The 13,284-nt window shown below is 43.4% G+C and overlaps 2 protein-coding genes across 2 annotated transcripts in view; both read right to left on the bottom strand.

Moving 5' to 3' along the window:
• LOC139386056 (1-phosphatidylinositol 4,5-bisphosphate phosphodiesterase eta-1-like) overlaps positions 1–7,455 on the bottom strand; it is a 66,210-nt gene extending 58,755 nt beyond the window's left edge. Inside the window, exons 1-2 of the mRNA XM_071131470.1 lie at positions 7,347–7,455; positions 5,637–5,807 (exon numbers count right to left, since the gene is read on the bottom strand). Of these exons, the coding sequence (XP_070987571.1) occupies positions 5,637–5,807; positions 7,347–7,421 (246 nt within the window). The 5' untranslated portion in view covers positions 7,422–7,455. The remainder of the gene's footprint in view (positions 1–5,636; positions 5,808–7,346) is intronic.
• Positions 7,456–8,319: 864 nt separating this feature from the next.
• The window catches only part of LOC139385785 (1-phosphatidylinositol 4,5-bisphosphate phosphodiesterase eta-1-like), a 62,879-nt gene continuing 57,914 nt past the window's right edge, over positions 8,320–13,284 (bottom strand). The window contains exons 3-4 of the mRNA XM_071131035.1: positions 12,728–12,874; positions 8,320–8,702 (exon numbers count right to left, since the gene is read on the bottom strand). Coding sequence (XP_070987136.1) covers positions 8,320–8,702; positions 12,728–12,874 — 530 coding nt within the window. The remainder of the gene's footprint in view (positions 8,703–12,727; positions 12,875–13,284) is intronic.

Below are 13,284 nucleotides of genomic sequence, written 5' to 3'. Positions count from 1 at the left end.
GCCGCAAAAGGCAGGGATTTTTTTAGGATGCATTACGGCCACACAAAGGGGATGCCGAGGCATTATCACGTGCATTATCGCGTGCATTATCAAGTGCGTTGTCGAGTGAATTATCGCGTGCATTACCGAGTGCATTACAGAGTGCATTATCAAGTGCATTATCGGGTGCATTATCAAGTACATTATCAAGTGCATTATCAAGTGCATTATCGCGTGCATCATCAAGTGCATTGTCGAGTGCATTATCGCGTGCATTATCAAGTGCTTGTCAAATTGTGAATGAGTGACTGATGTAGTGTGTACAGCTTGCACAAAAAAACAAAGTAGAGCTCAAGCCTTTCAAGCAACTTTTTTCAAATCGTAATTACAGTCTCATCATGTAGCCTTACAGTGTATTAAACATCAAAACATATAGCCCCATGTTTGTAGAACAACTAAAGCTACATTAATAACTCTAAATTAAGCATATATGAATAGCTATTTCTTTGTTAACAGCTCAACACAAAGTAGGCATATGTGTGTACTCCCTCAAATCATTTGGAGAAAATGTCTTCATACCATAAAATAAAGCCTTGGAATTTTAAGCAAATGTTGTCTGCTAAATGAACTAGTGTAGCCCACAGACATTTGGCATAGCCAGATGAGGACCTAACATAAGGACAATTCAGAGTATGCTTTTGAAATTGACTACATTTTCTTCATATCATGCTTCTTTAGAATAATGGAATATAATGGAATTATTGTGAAGGTCTAAGCTATATTACATTGAGTTATTAGACTTTTAAAAAATGTAGATGTTCAAAAGGTCTGCCTCAGTGGCTTGTAGATAATGTGTGGAAGCCAGGAGATACTAAATGTGTTTATGTTAATTAACTGTTAATTACTGTGAGACTGACAGTTATTTGCTTGACAATCACCGGCTAATGAAATCACCAGCAGTCATGACGGCCACAGCCCTACTCTCATCTCCACAGAGGAACTCTGGAGCTCTGTCAGAGTGACCATCGGGTTCTTGGTCACCTGCCTGACCAAGGCCCTTCTCCCCTGATTGCTCAGTTTGGCCGGGCGGCCAGCTCTGGGAAGAGTCTTGGTGGTTCCAAATTTCTTCCATTTAAGAATGATGGAGGACACTGTGTTCTTGGGGACCTTCAATGCTGCAGAATATTTTGGTACCCTTCCCCAGGCCTGTGCCTCGACACAATCCTGTCTCGGAGCTCTACGAACAATTCCTTCGACCTCATGGCTTGGTTGTGGCTCTGACGTGTACTGTTAACTGTGGGACCTTATATAGACAGGTGTGTGCCTTTCCAAGTCATGTCCAATCAATTGAATTTACCACAGGTGGACTCCAATCAAGTTGTAGAAACATCTCAAGGATGATCAATGGAAACAGGATGCACCTGAGCTCAATTTTGAGTCTGGGGGTCTGAGTCTGGGGGTTTGAGTCTGGGGGTCTGAGTCTGGGGGTCTGAGTCTGGGGGTCTGAGTCTGGGGGTCTGAGTCTGGGGGTTTGAGTCTGGGGGTCTGAGTCTGGGGGTCTGAGTCTGGGGGTCTGAATACTTATTTAAATAAGGTATTTATTTATGGTATTTTTTACATTTGCAAAAATGTCTTAAAACCTGTTTTCGCCTTGTCATAATGGGGTATCGTGTGTAGAAAATAGAACATGTTTTATTTAATCCATTTGAGAAGAAGGCTGTAATGTAACAAATTGTGGGAAAATGTAAGGGGTCTGAATACTTTCCTACCGCACTGTAGAGAGGATGTTGTGCCAGAGACAACCCATATTAGGAGTGAAAGTAGATTGGGTGTGCATGCGCTTGTGTGTAATCATAGACTTACATACAGTATATAAGCCTTATGACAGCGTTTTACGATCGCTAGGACCCATTTCTCAATACTTAGGTCACTTTTTTCAAAACTCTTCACACAGTGAGCACAACAGCAGTCTATGTGGGCTAAACTGTGGATCATTTTTCATTGCTTTGGCACAAAATGCATTCAATGACTACATCTTTCAAATTTCAGACACAACCACCACCAGAACTTTATGTACCTACAGGCCAATTTGCACATGATTATATACTATTTTCAAAACTGTTAAACTTAAGTTCAAAACCTAACATAACACAAAATTGAATAAGACAGCAATTTGCTACATTTCTACAGTAATACCATATTGAAATATATTCCACATCTAAAAAATGAAATACTATCAAAACAATTAGACCAACCACATCTGACTCCCATTGTAGCTGAACACCTACCCAATTTCATTACCATCTATACAAAAGGGGACCTTTTAGGAATAAGGCTGTACTGTAGTCTAAACATGGACCCAGCCAGAGATAGAGAAGTGGCTGACAGAGGAAGAGTGACTGGGAGAGGGAGAGGAAGAGGGAGAGGAAGAGGAGTACGTATGCATGGTGGAAGAAGACTGAGAGGAAGATCAAGAGCTGCAGTCTTAGATGAGATTATGGCTGCTATAATTGATCCTGTAATAAATCATGGTCTGTCAACGAGAGGCTGGTCTGAGAGGGCAGACAAATCTGCAACGCTCAACAGTGGCATCTATTGTAAGAAATTTGAGGCAAAACAACAGGTAAGATGTGCATTCTGCAAGAACATCTGACTGAACTGCACGTTACAGAAGTCAATTGAGCAAAGCCTCCAAACCCACTTGTGTGTAATTGTTTTTGTATTTCTGCTTAGGACCCAACGGTTACCTCCCACAGGCGGGAGAGGTAGGATTTTCACTGCTGTGCAGGAAACTGCAATCGTTGATATGGTCATCAGAAACAATGGCATAAAACTCACAGAGATTCGGGACAGAGTGTTGGCAGACAACATTACATTTGGAATCGTTCACAATGTAAGCATAACTATTTCTAGTGTCCTGAAACAACATCAAGTCAGGATGAAGCAGTTGTACACGGTCCCCTTTGAGAGGAATACTGAATCAGTCAAGCAACTCAGGAACCAATATGTCCAGGTAAGATGACTATAAAATACAGAACTGGTTTTGAACAAAACCAAACAGGGCAGAGGCACACAATGGCATGTTTTAAGGTATAATGTAAACTACTGTAATAGCCTAACTCTTATGTTGTCATGTGGATTTATTTTAGAGAGTCATGGAGATTGAAGCCAGGCAAACACCCCACATATTCATCTTTGTGGATGAGGCTGGTTTCAACTTGGCGGCGAGGAAGGAATGTGATTGGGAAAAGAGCCACAGTGGATGTCCCGGCCCAGAGGGGACAACATCACAATGTGTGCTGCAATAGATTTCCGTTACACAAACCGCTAATTGGGCCATACAACACCGAGCGTCTCATTACATTCCTGGGTGATCTCTATGGAAGGTTGGGACATACAACACAGAGCGTCTCATTACATTCCTGGATGACCTCTATGGGAGGGTTGGGCCATACAACACCGAGCGTCTCATTACATTCCTGGATGACCTCTATGGGAGGGTTGGGCCATACAACACCGAGCGTCTCATTACATTCCTGGATGACCTCTATGGAAGGTTGGGACATACAACACCGAGCGTCTCATTAGGATGACCTCTATGGGAGGGTTGGGCCATACAACACCGAGCGTCTCATTACATTCCTGGATGACCTCTATGGGAGGGTTGTGCCATACAACACCGAGCGTCTCATTACATTCCTGGATGACCTCTATGGGAGGGTTGTGCCATACAACACCGAGCGTCTCATTACATTCCTGGATGACCTCTATGGGAGGGTTGTGCCATACAACACCGAGCGTCTCATTACATTCCTGGATGACCTCTATGGGAGGGTTGTGCCATACAACACAGAGCGTCTCATTACATTCCTGGATGACCTCTATGGAAGGGTTGTGCCAGGTGAGGAAAGGGTTGCAGTGAGGTGAAATAGGCCAATGTTTGTAATTGTATGGAACGTGGCATTTCACCACTCCCATGCAGTCACAGAGTGGTACAGCCCATCCCAGGATGGTGTCACTTCTCCTCCTTCCTTATTCTCCATTCCTCAACCCCATAGAGGAATTATTTTCCTCCCACCTTGCTCTCCATTCCTCAACCCCATAGAGGAATTATTTTCCTCCCACCTTGCTCTCCATTCCTCAACCCCATAGAGGAATTATTTTCCTCCCACCTTGCTCTCCATTCCTCAACCCCATAGAGGAATTATTTTCCTCCCACCTTGCTCTCCATTCCTCAACCCCATAGAGGAATTATTTTCCTCCCACCTTGCTCTCCATTCCTCAACCCCATAGAGGAATTATTTTCCTCCCACCTTGCTCTCCATTCCTCAACCCCATAGAGGAATTATTTTCCTCATGGAGGTGGAAGGTTTATGACCACCATCCACATGATCAAATGTCCCTCCTCGTTGCAATAAATGCTGCATGCCTGGACATATCTGCAGAAGATTGCCAGGGATGGACCAGGCATACCATAAGATTCTTTCCTAGGTGTATTGCCCAAGATGACATAAGATGTGATGTGGATGAGAACCTGTGGCCAAATGCAGAAGACAGGGTTGACTGGCATTGCTACTGTATCTGTATCGGTAGATGGTGTATATACAAATTATTGTATTGTGGAATCACTCAATGCCATAAAAATGACATAAAACCTATTGAAGCATATTGCATATGTCTGATTCATTCCTGTAACATAAACTGCAGGGAATTCTAAACAGTAGAGAGGTGTCATTCTTGTGTGGTAAAGACATTTTTAAAAAGAAAACATTGTGTAACCTGTTGTTAGTGTTGTTTAGGTCATTGTTTTATGAGTGACAAAGTGTGCTTGTTGGGTGACAACCTTTGCTAGTGTTCTGGAAGAATGAGTTGATTTGAGACATGTATGAAGTGTTTTGGTCGTTTTAGTGCATTTTGGATGTGAAATGTGAAATGAACCCTCTGTGCCAAGCTGCCAAGTTTGTTAGGAGAACTGTGTGAAGAGTTTTGAAAAAAGTGACCTAAGTATTGAGAAATGGGTCCTAGCGATTGTAAAACGCTGTGATTCAAAAGGATCTCTGTGGACCTCATAAAGACTTGTAATTTAATGTTTACACTGTATTACCTTTCGTTGTGGCATAAACACAACCAGTCCAATGTTTTCATCTGATTGTCAAACTACCACTTCAAAAAGGACTCATTCACTAGGCCGCTCACGTTCATCCACTAACAACACATCTCCAGCCTCCAAACACTGGTGAATGGAACGAGACATCTGGTACACAAAACATCAGTGTTAGTGGCATGACATTTGACGAATGTCACTAGGTCAGAATTTATGCGTCCACCGCTGTCCGCACGCCTCTCAGTGTCGGCCGCTCATCTCTGCCTTGGATAAATGTCCGTGTTCTCGTCGAACCACATCGCATTTTGGAGCGCAGACTACACCACCTGTTAAAGTCCATTCACTCGTGAATGAGTGATGTAATAGCCTACAGTTTTCTTGACATTTTGTTGTAATTATTGTGATTGGCTCATGTTTTACCGGTACGGAGTACCCCTACTATTTATTTTGCCGGGATGCAGTACTAGACAGCAGCGGCCTTACCTTCAACACTGACTCTACTACAGATCGCTAAAGCTACATCATCTAGTTTGGTCTTTCTGTGAACCCTGACCTTCTGTTCGTTGAGCAGGAAGTTGGCCAGCTCGTCGGCAGTCAGGTGGTCCTTCCTGTCGCTGTATCCCATGAGCAGCAGATACAGGTCCCGCCGCAGAGACATCATCTTATAAAACACACTGAACTCCTCAAATGTCAACGTGCCCTGTTGGTCATCCGAGTCCGCTTCCTGTGGGAAAGGGAAGTTATGTCACCATTAGAGAGGGTCTACATTGGTCAGGTGACCCTCTGTTCCAAACTGTGCCTTTACACCTCTTTTGTCTGTAACCATCTGGTATTTAAACACACAGCCATAGTGCCCTAACATGAACCAAACAACTCTAATATACATCTGGTACATTCACACACAGCCATAGTGCCCTAACATGAACCAAACAACTCTAGTAAACATCTGGTATTTAAACACACAGCCATAGTGCCCTAACATGAACCAAACAACTCTAGTAAACATCTGGTATTTAAACACACAGCCATAGTGCCCTAACATGAACCAAACAACTCTAGTAAACATCTGGTACATTCACACACAGCCATGGTGCCCTAACATGAACCAAACAACTCTAATATACATCTGGTACATTCACACACAGCCATAGTGCCCTAACATGAACCAAACAACTCTAGTAAACATCTGGTACATTCACACACAGCCATAGTGCCCTAACATGAACCAAACAACTCTAGTAAACATCTGGTATTTAAACACACAGCCATAGTGCCCTAACATGGACCAAACAACTCTAGTAAACATCTGGTACATTCACACACAGCCATAGTGCCCTAACATGAACCAAACAACTCTAGTAAACATCTGGTATTTAAACACACAGCCATAGTGCCCTAACATGAACCAAACAACTCTAATATACATCTGGTACATTCACACACAGCCATGGTGCCCTAACATGAACCAAACAACTCTAGTAAACATCTGGTACATTCACACACAGCCATGGTGCCCTAACATGAACCAAACAACTCTAATATACATCTGGTACATTCACACACAGCTATGGTGCCCTAACATGAACCAAACAACTCCAAGGACATTGTCATGTGAGCACAGAAAAGGCGTTCTGACATTGTCCTTGTTCGGTTTATACAACAATTCACTCCTGGCGGTGCCCTAAAAATAGTCTAAATAAAATAGTGGACTATAAACCAACTGTATTTTCTGACCCTAATGCCCAGCACTCGCAGACACGCCTGTCATTTAAATCGCATAGGGCTGCATCCTGAATGGCACCCTACTCCCTACATAGTGCACTAGTTTTGACCAGAGCCCTATAGAGCACTACTCCCTACATAGTGCACTAGTTTTGACCAGAGCCCTATAGAGCACAACTCCCTACATAGTGCACTAGTTTTGACCAGAGCCCTATGGGCCCATTATAAACCCGTGAGAGAAAACATTAGCTAAAGCTTTGGATCTTGGTTGGAAGGTGGGATTTGCTTCCAGGTAGCAGCAGGAGTACTAAGTACTACTGTCACAGTTGTCACTATCTGGTTCGAGAAGACAGAAGACTGATGTTCTCTAAATCTAACCACTAAACCTTGCCGTAGCCCTATCCTGGATGTAAATAAACACCTCCTAACTGCTCATCAATTGTCAGGTGAGGTTTAGTTAGAACGCATCCCTCCTATGTCTTCTCTAGTCAGATAGTGTAGTGACAGATGACAGGTATTTCACCTCTGACCCGTGACTGACCTGGAACATGTGTTTGACCTTCCTGCGGGGCAGGTTGACGTTCATCTTGTGCAGTAGCTGGTAGATCTCCTCCATGTTCAACAGACCATCCCCGTTCTTATCAGCCTCCTCAAACGTCTGCTTCATCCACCTACACGAGTTAAGGACACAGCCACGATGATGATGATGATGATGGTGTGTGTGTGTGTGTGTGTGTGTGTGTGTGTGTGTGTGTGTGTGTGTGTGTGTGTGTGTGTGTGTGTGTGTGTGTGTGTGTGTGTGTCTGTGTGAAGGGTAGGAGGGTGGGAGGCTTTTCAAAAACACAGCACCATATTTTGTCAGTCGTCAAATCCAGTCAGACCAGAACAACGCTCCAAGGCACACACACACACACACACACACACACACTGCATTCAGCAGAAATATAAACACACACACTGCATTCCGCAGACAGAGGAGGAAATGAAAAGAGGGAGAGCACTTTCTTTTTGGGAAGAATGGAAACAAAGCAGAGGAACAAAGAAGGTGTCAAAAAAGAGGAACAAAGAAGTGTCAAAGAAGAGGAACAAAGAAGATGTCAAAGCAGAGGAACAAAGAAGATGTCAAAGAAGATGTCAAAGAAGAGGAACAAAGAAGATGTGAAAGAAGAGGAACAAAGAAGATGTCAAAGAAGAGGAACAAAGAAGATGTCAAAGAAGAGGAACAAAGAAGATGTCAAAAAATATGTCAAAGAAGAGGAACAAAGCATAGAAGATGTCAAAGAAGAGGAACAAAGAAGATGTCAAAAAATATGTCAAAGAAGAGGAACAAAGCAGAGGAACAAAGAAGATGTCAAGGAAGAGGAACAAAGCAGAGGAACAAAGAAGATGTCAAGGAAGAGGAACAAAGAAGATGTCAAAGCAGAGGAACAAAGAAGATGTCAAAGAAGAGGAACAAAGAAGATGTGAAAGAAGAGGAACAAAGAAGATGTCAAAGAAGAGGAACAAAGAAGATGTCAAAGAAGAGCATAAAAGTGTGTCAGCCACTCAACAGATTGAACAATACTGGTTAGGCGTAAGGTAGGGACAGCAGGGTATGCGGTGTAATAAGGATATGTGTGTGTGTGCATGAGCGTGTTAGTCTTAAAAGGATATTGGTCGTGGGTGCGTTGTCGTTTGGCCAGTGAGTCCTCGTCACTGATGCCAGCCATCAGGTATTGTAGTCCTGTCACCCAGGTCCGAGCCTCCTCAGGGTTAGAGGTCACCAGGTCTAGGGACTCCATGTGGTTGCCATGATAAACGGTGAAACAGCAGGCCGGGTCGAAACTGTTCTCTGTATGGCGGTGGAAGATGTCTGACTGACGGCCCTCTGTCACCTTGTACAGCGAATCAATAGTGACTGTAAGAGAAAGAGGGCGGGACAAGAAGAGAGAGAGAGAACCATTTAGAGTTAGGAGACAGAGCAAGAATCGGAATATTCCATAGCACTGAGATATCTTGGGAATACATTAAGTAGCTTTCCTTTGTGATCAAAATGGATGAAAACGAACAAAAGTCTGTTAGGAGACGAACAAGTAAAGCTTTTGATAACTGCTAGGGCGATGATAGTTTCCTCCCTTCTTAAATAATGAATGAAGACATCAATGAGGAGAAGTTAGAGATAAACACGTAACCAGACAGACACTGCAGGCCAATTAACTGACTGGCATACCCTGAAGTCACAGCAGCACTACTGTAGTCAACAACATGGCTTCTGTTTGACTCTGATACTCAGCCAGGACACACCCTCTAGACAATGTCAGGACACACAGGGAGGAAAAGAGGGAAAGCGAGAGATCGAGAGATCGAGAGATCGAGAGATCGAGAGATAGATAGATAGATAGATAGATAGATAGATAGATAGATAGATAGATAGATAGATAGATAGATAGATAGATAGATAGATAGATAGAGAAGAACACAACACTTGACATACCAATTAGGATCTGGCAAAAAATACTTGAATCAGTTATAGAACCCATTGCCCTTTATGGATGTGAGGATTGGGGTCCGCTCACCAACAAATAATTCACAAAATGGGACAAACACCAAATTGACTCCGCATGCAGAATTTTGCAAAAGTATTTTCTGTGTACAACGTGAAAGACCAAATAATGCATGCAGAGCAGAATTAGGCCGATACCTGCTAATTATCCAAATCCAGAAAAGAGCCGTTAAATTCTACAACCACCTAAAAGGAAGTGATTCCCAAACCTTCCATAATAAAGCCATCACCTACAGAGAGATTAACCTGAGAGGAGTCCCCTAAGCCAGCTGGTTCTGGGGCTCTGTTCACAAACACAATCACACCCCACAGAGCCCCAAGACAGCTGGCAGAATACCTGACCACTGTGACTGACCCAAACTTAAGAACATCTTTGACTATGTACAAACTCAGTGAGCATAGCCTTGCTATTGAGAAAGGCTGCCGTAGGCAGACCTGGCTCTCAAGAGAAGACAGGCTATGTGCACAGTGCCCACAAAATGAGGTGGAAACTGAGCTGCAATTCCTAACCTCCTGCCAAACAGAACCAGACAGAGAGGGAGATCTATACTCCAGTCCTGGAACAGAACCAGACAGAGAGGGAGAGTTATACTCCAGTCCTGGAACAGAACCAGACAGAGAGGGAGATCTATACTCCTGTCCTGGAACAGAACCAGACAGAGAGGGAGATCTATGCTCCAGTCCTGGAACAGAACAGAACCAGACAGAGAGGGAGAGTTATACTCCAGTCCTGGAACAGAACAGAACCAGAAAGAGAGGGAGATCTATACTCTAGTCCTGGAACAGAACAAGACAGAGAGGGAGATCTATACTCCAGTCCTGGAACAGAACAGAACCAGACAGAGAGGGAGAGTTATACTCCAGTCCTGGAACAGAACAGAACCAGACAGAGAGGGAGATCTAAACTCCAGTCCTGGAACAGAACAGAACCAGACAGAGAGGGAAAGTTATACTCCAATCCTGGGACAGAACAGAACCAGACAGAGAGGAAGAGTTAAACTCCAGTCCTGGGACAGAACAGAACCAGACAGAGAGGGAGAGTTAGACTCCAGTCCTGGGACAGAACAGAACCAGACAGAGAGGGAGATCTAAACTCCAGTCCTGGAACAGAACAGAACCAGACAGAGAGGGAGATCTATACTCCAGTCCTGGAACAGAATAGAACCAGACAGAGAGGGAGAGTTATTCTCCAGTCCTATCCCAGTTTGCTCTCCCCACATGATTCAAGATGTCCACAATTGTTCATGTTCACAAGAAAGCTAAGGTAACTGAAATAAATGACTTTCGCCCGGTAGCTCTCACTTCTGTCATGATGACGTGCTTTGAGAGACTAGTGAAGGATCATATCACCTCTACCTCTACTCTAACCTACCTAGACCGACTCCAATTTGCTTAACACCCTCTACAGACGATGCAATCACCATCACACTGCACACTGCACACTGCACACTGCCATATCCCATCTGGACAAGAGGATGTAAGAAAGCTATGTAAGAATAAGAATGCATATGTGAGAATGCTGTTCATTGACTACAGCTCAGCATTCAACACCATAGTACCCTTCAAACGCATCATTAAGCTTGAGACCCGGGTTTTCGCCTCCAACTCAATCATCAAGTTTGCAGACAACACAACAGTGGTGGGCTTGATTACCAACAACAACGAAACATCCTACAGGGAGGAGGTGAGGGCCCTCGGAGTCTGGTGTCAGGAAAATAACCACTCACTCAATGTCAACAAAACAAAGGAGATGATCGTGAACTTCAGGAAACAGCAGAGGGAGCACCCCCCTTTCCACATCGAAGGGTCAGTAGTGCAGTAGGTAGAAAGTTTAAGTTCCTCGGCGTACACATCACAGAAAAACTGAAATGGTCCATCCACACAGACAACTTGGTGAAGAGGAGGCTGAAGAAATGTGTCATGTCACCTAAAACCCTCACAAACTTCTACAGATGCATTTGAGACTGAAAAACAGCTTTTATCTCAAGGCCATCAGACTGTAAAATAACCATCACTAACATAGAGAGGCTGATGCCAACATACAGACTCAAATCACTGGCCACTTTAATAAATGGATTTAACAATGGTATCTCTAGTCACTTTAAATAATGCCACTTTAACTTATTTGATATAGGGGGCGCTCTTTTAATTTTTGGATAAAAAAACGTTCCCGTTTTAAACAAGATATTTTGTCACGAAAAGATGCTCGACTATGCATATAATTGACAGCTTTGGAAGGAAAACACTCAGATATTATCTGTGAGTGCCACAGAACTGATGCTACAGGCGAAACCAAGATGACATTTCAAACAGGAAATGCCCCAGATTTTGAATGGGCTGTGTTCCAATGTCTCCTTATATGGCTGTGAATGCGCCAGGAATGAGCTTACACTTTCTGTCGTTTCCCCAAGGTGTCTGCAGCATTGTGACGTATTTGTAGGCATATCATTGGAAGATTGACCATAAGAGACTACATTTACCAGGTATATTATGGAGTTAATTTGGAAAAAAGTTTGGCGTTGTAATGACTGAATTTCGGGGGGTTTTCTTAGCCAAACGTGATGAACAAAACGGAGCGATTTCTCCTACACAAATAATCTTTTTGGAAAAACTGAACATTTGCTATCTAACTGAGAGTCTCCTCATTGAAAACATCCGAACTTCTTCAAAGGTAAATTATTTTATTTGAATGCTTTTCTTGTTTTTGTGAAAATGTTGCCTGCTGAATGCTAGGCTTAATGCTATGCTAGCTATCAATACTCTTACACAAATGCTTGTGTAGCTATGGTTGAAAAGCATATTTTGAAAATCTGAGATGACAGTGTTGTTAACAAAAGGCTAAGCTTGTGAGACAATATATTTATTTCATTTCATTTGCGATTTTCATGAATAGTTAACGTTGCGTTATGGTAATGAGCTTGAGGCTATGATTACGCTCCCGGATACAGGATTGCTCGTCGCTAGAGGTTAATAATGTTTACATATCCTACTCTCGCATACTGTATTTCATACCATCTATTGCATCTTGCCTATGCCACACGGCCATCGCTTATCCATATATTTATATGTACATATATATATGTATATATATATATATATATATATTCCATCCCCTTACATTGTGTGTATAAGGTAGTCGTTGTGAATCTGTTGGATTACTTGTTAGATATTACTGCACTGTCGGAACTAGAAGCACATGCATTTCGCTACACTCACACTAACATCTGCTAACCATGTGTATGTGACCAATAAAATTTGATTTGATTTGAATTGTCTATATTGCTCTGATGTTGCCTAATTGTTCTGTCTCTGTTATGGGTAGAGATAGCAGTTACGGGTGAGAGATGGCGTGTAGGAATCAGTAAAGTGTAGGTACTCACTCTTGGCCTTCTCGCTCTTGCGTGAGGGTCTCCATCGGATGCATGAGCGATGTTCGTCCAGGTAGAACAGTCTCACCAGCCCCTTGGAACCAGCCTTCAACTTCACCATCTGGGTCCCCGACTGCATGGCACTCATACATCGCTCCACTGCAGAGAGACAGAGATGCAAACACAGACGTCAATAGCGCACCATGACAAAAAGAAAACTGAAGAGTCCTTAATACTGCTAGAAGATTCTGATCTGGGCTGATCTGGACTGAACTGGGATGATCTGGGATGATCTGGGATGATCTGGGCTGAACTGGGGTGATCTGGGATGATCTGGGATGATCTGAGCTGAACTGGGATGATCTGGGATGATCTGGGCTGATCTGGGATGATCTGGGCTGAACTGGGATGATCTGGGCTGAACTGGGATATCTGGGATGATCTGGGCTGATCTGGGCTGATCTGGGATGATCTGGGCTGAACTGGGATATCTGGGATGATCTGGGCTGATCTGGGCTGATCTGGGCTACACTGGGATGATCTGGGATGATCTGGGATGATCTGGGATG

This window comes from Oncorhynchus clarkii, chromosome 27, assembly GCF_045791955.1.
Source record: "Oncorhynchus clarkii lewisi isolate Uvic-CL-2024 chromosome 27, UVic_Ocla_1.0, whole genome shotgun sequence".
In the NCBI taxonomy this organism is placed as follows: Eukaryota; Metazoa; Chordata; class Actinopteri; order Salmoniformes; family Salmonidae; genus Oncorhynchus; species Oncorhynchus clarkii.
Note: the sequence above shows the minus strand (reverse complement) of the source record. Positions and strands in the feature narration are given on the sequence as shown.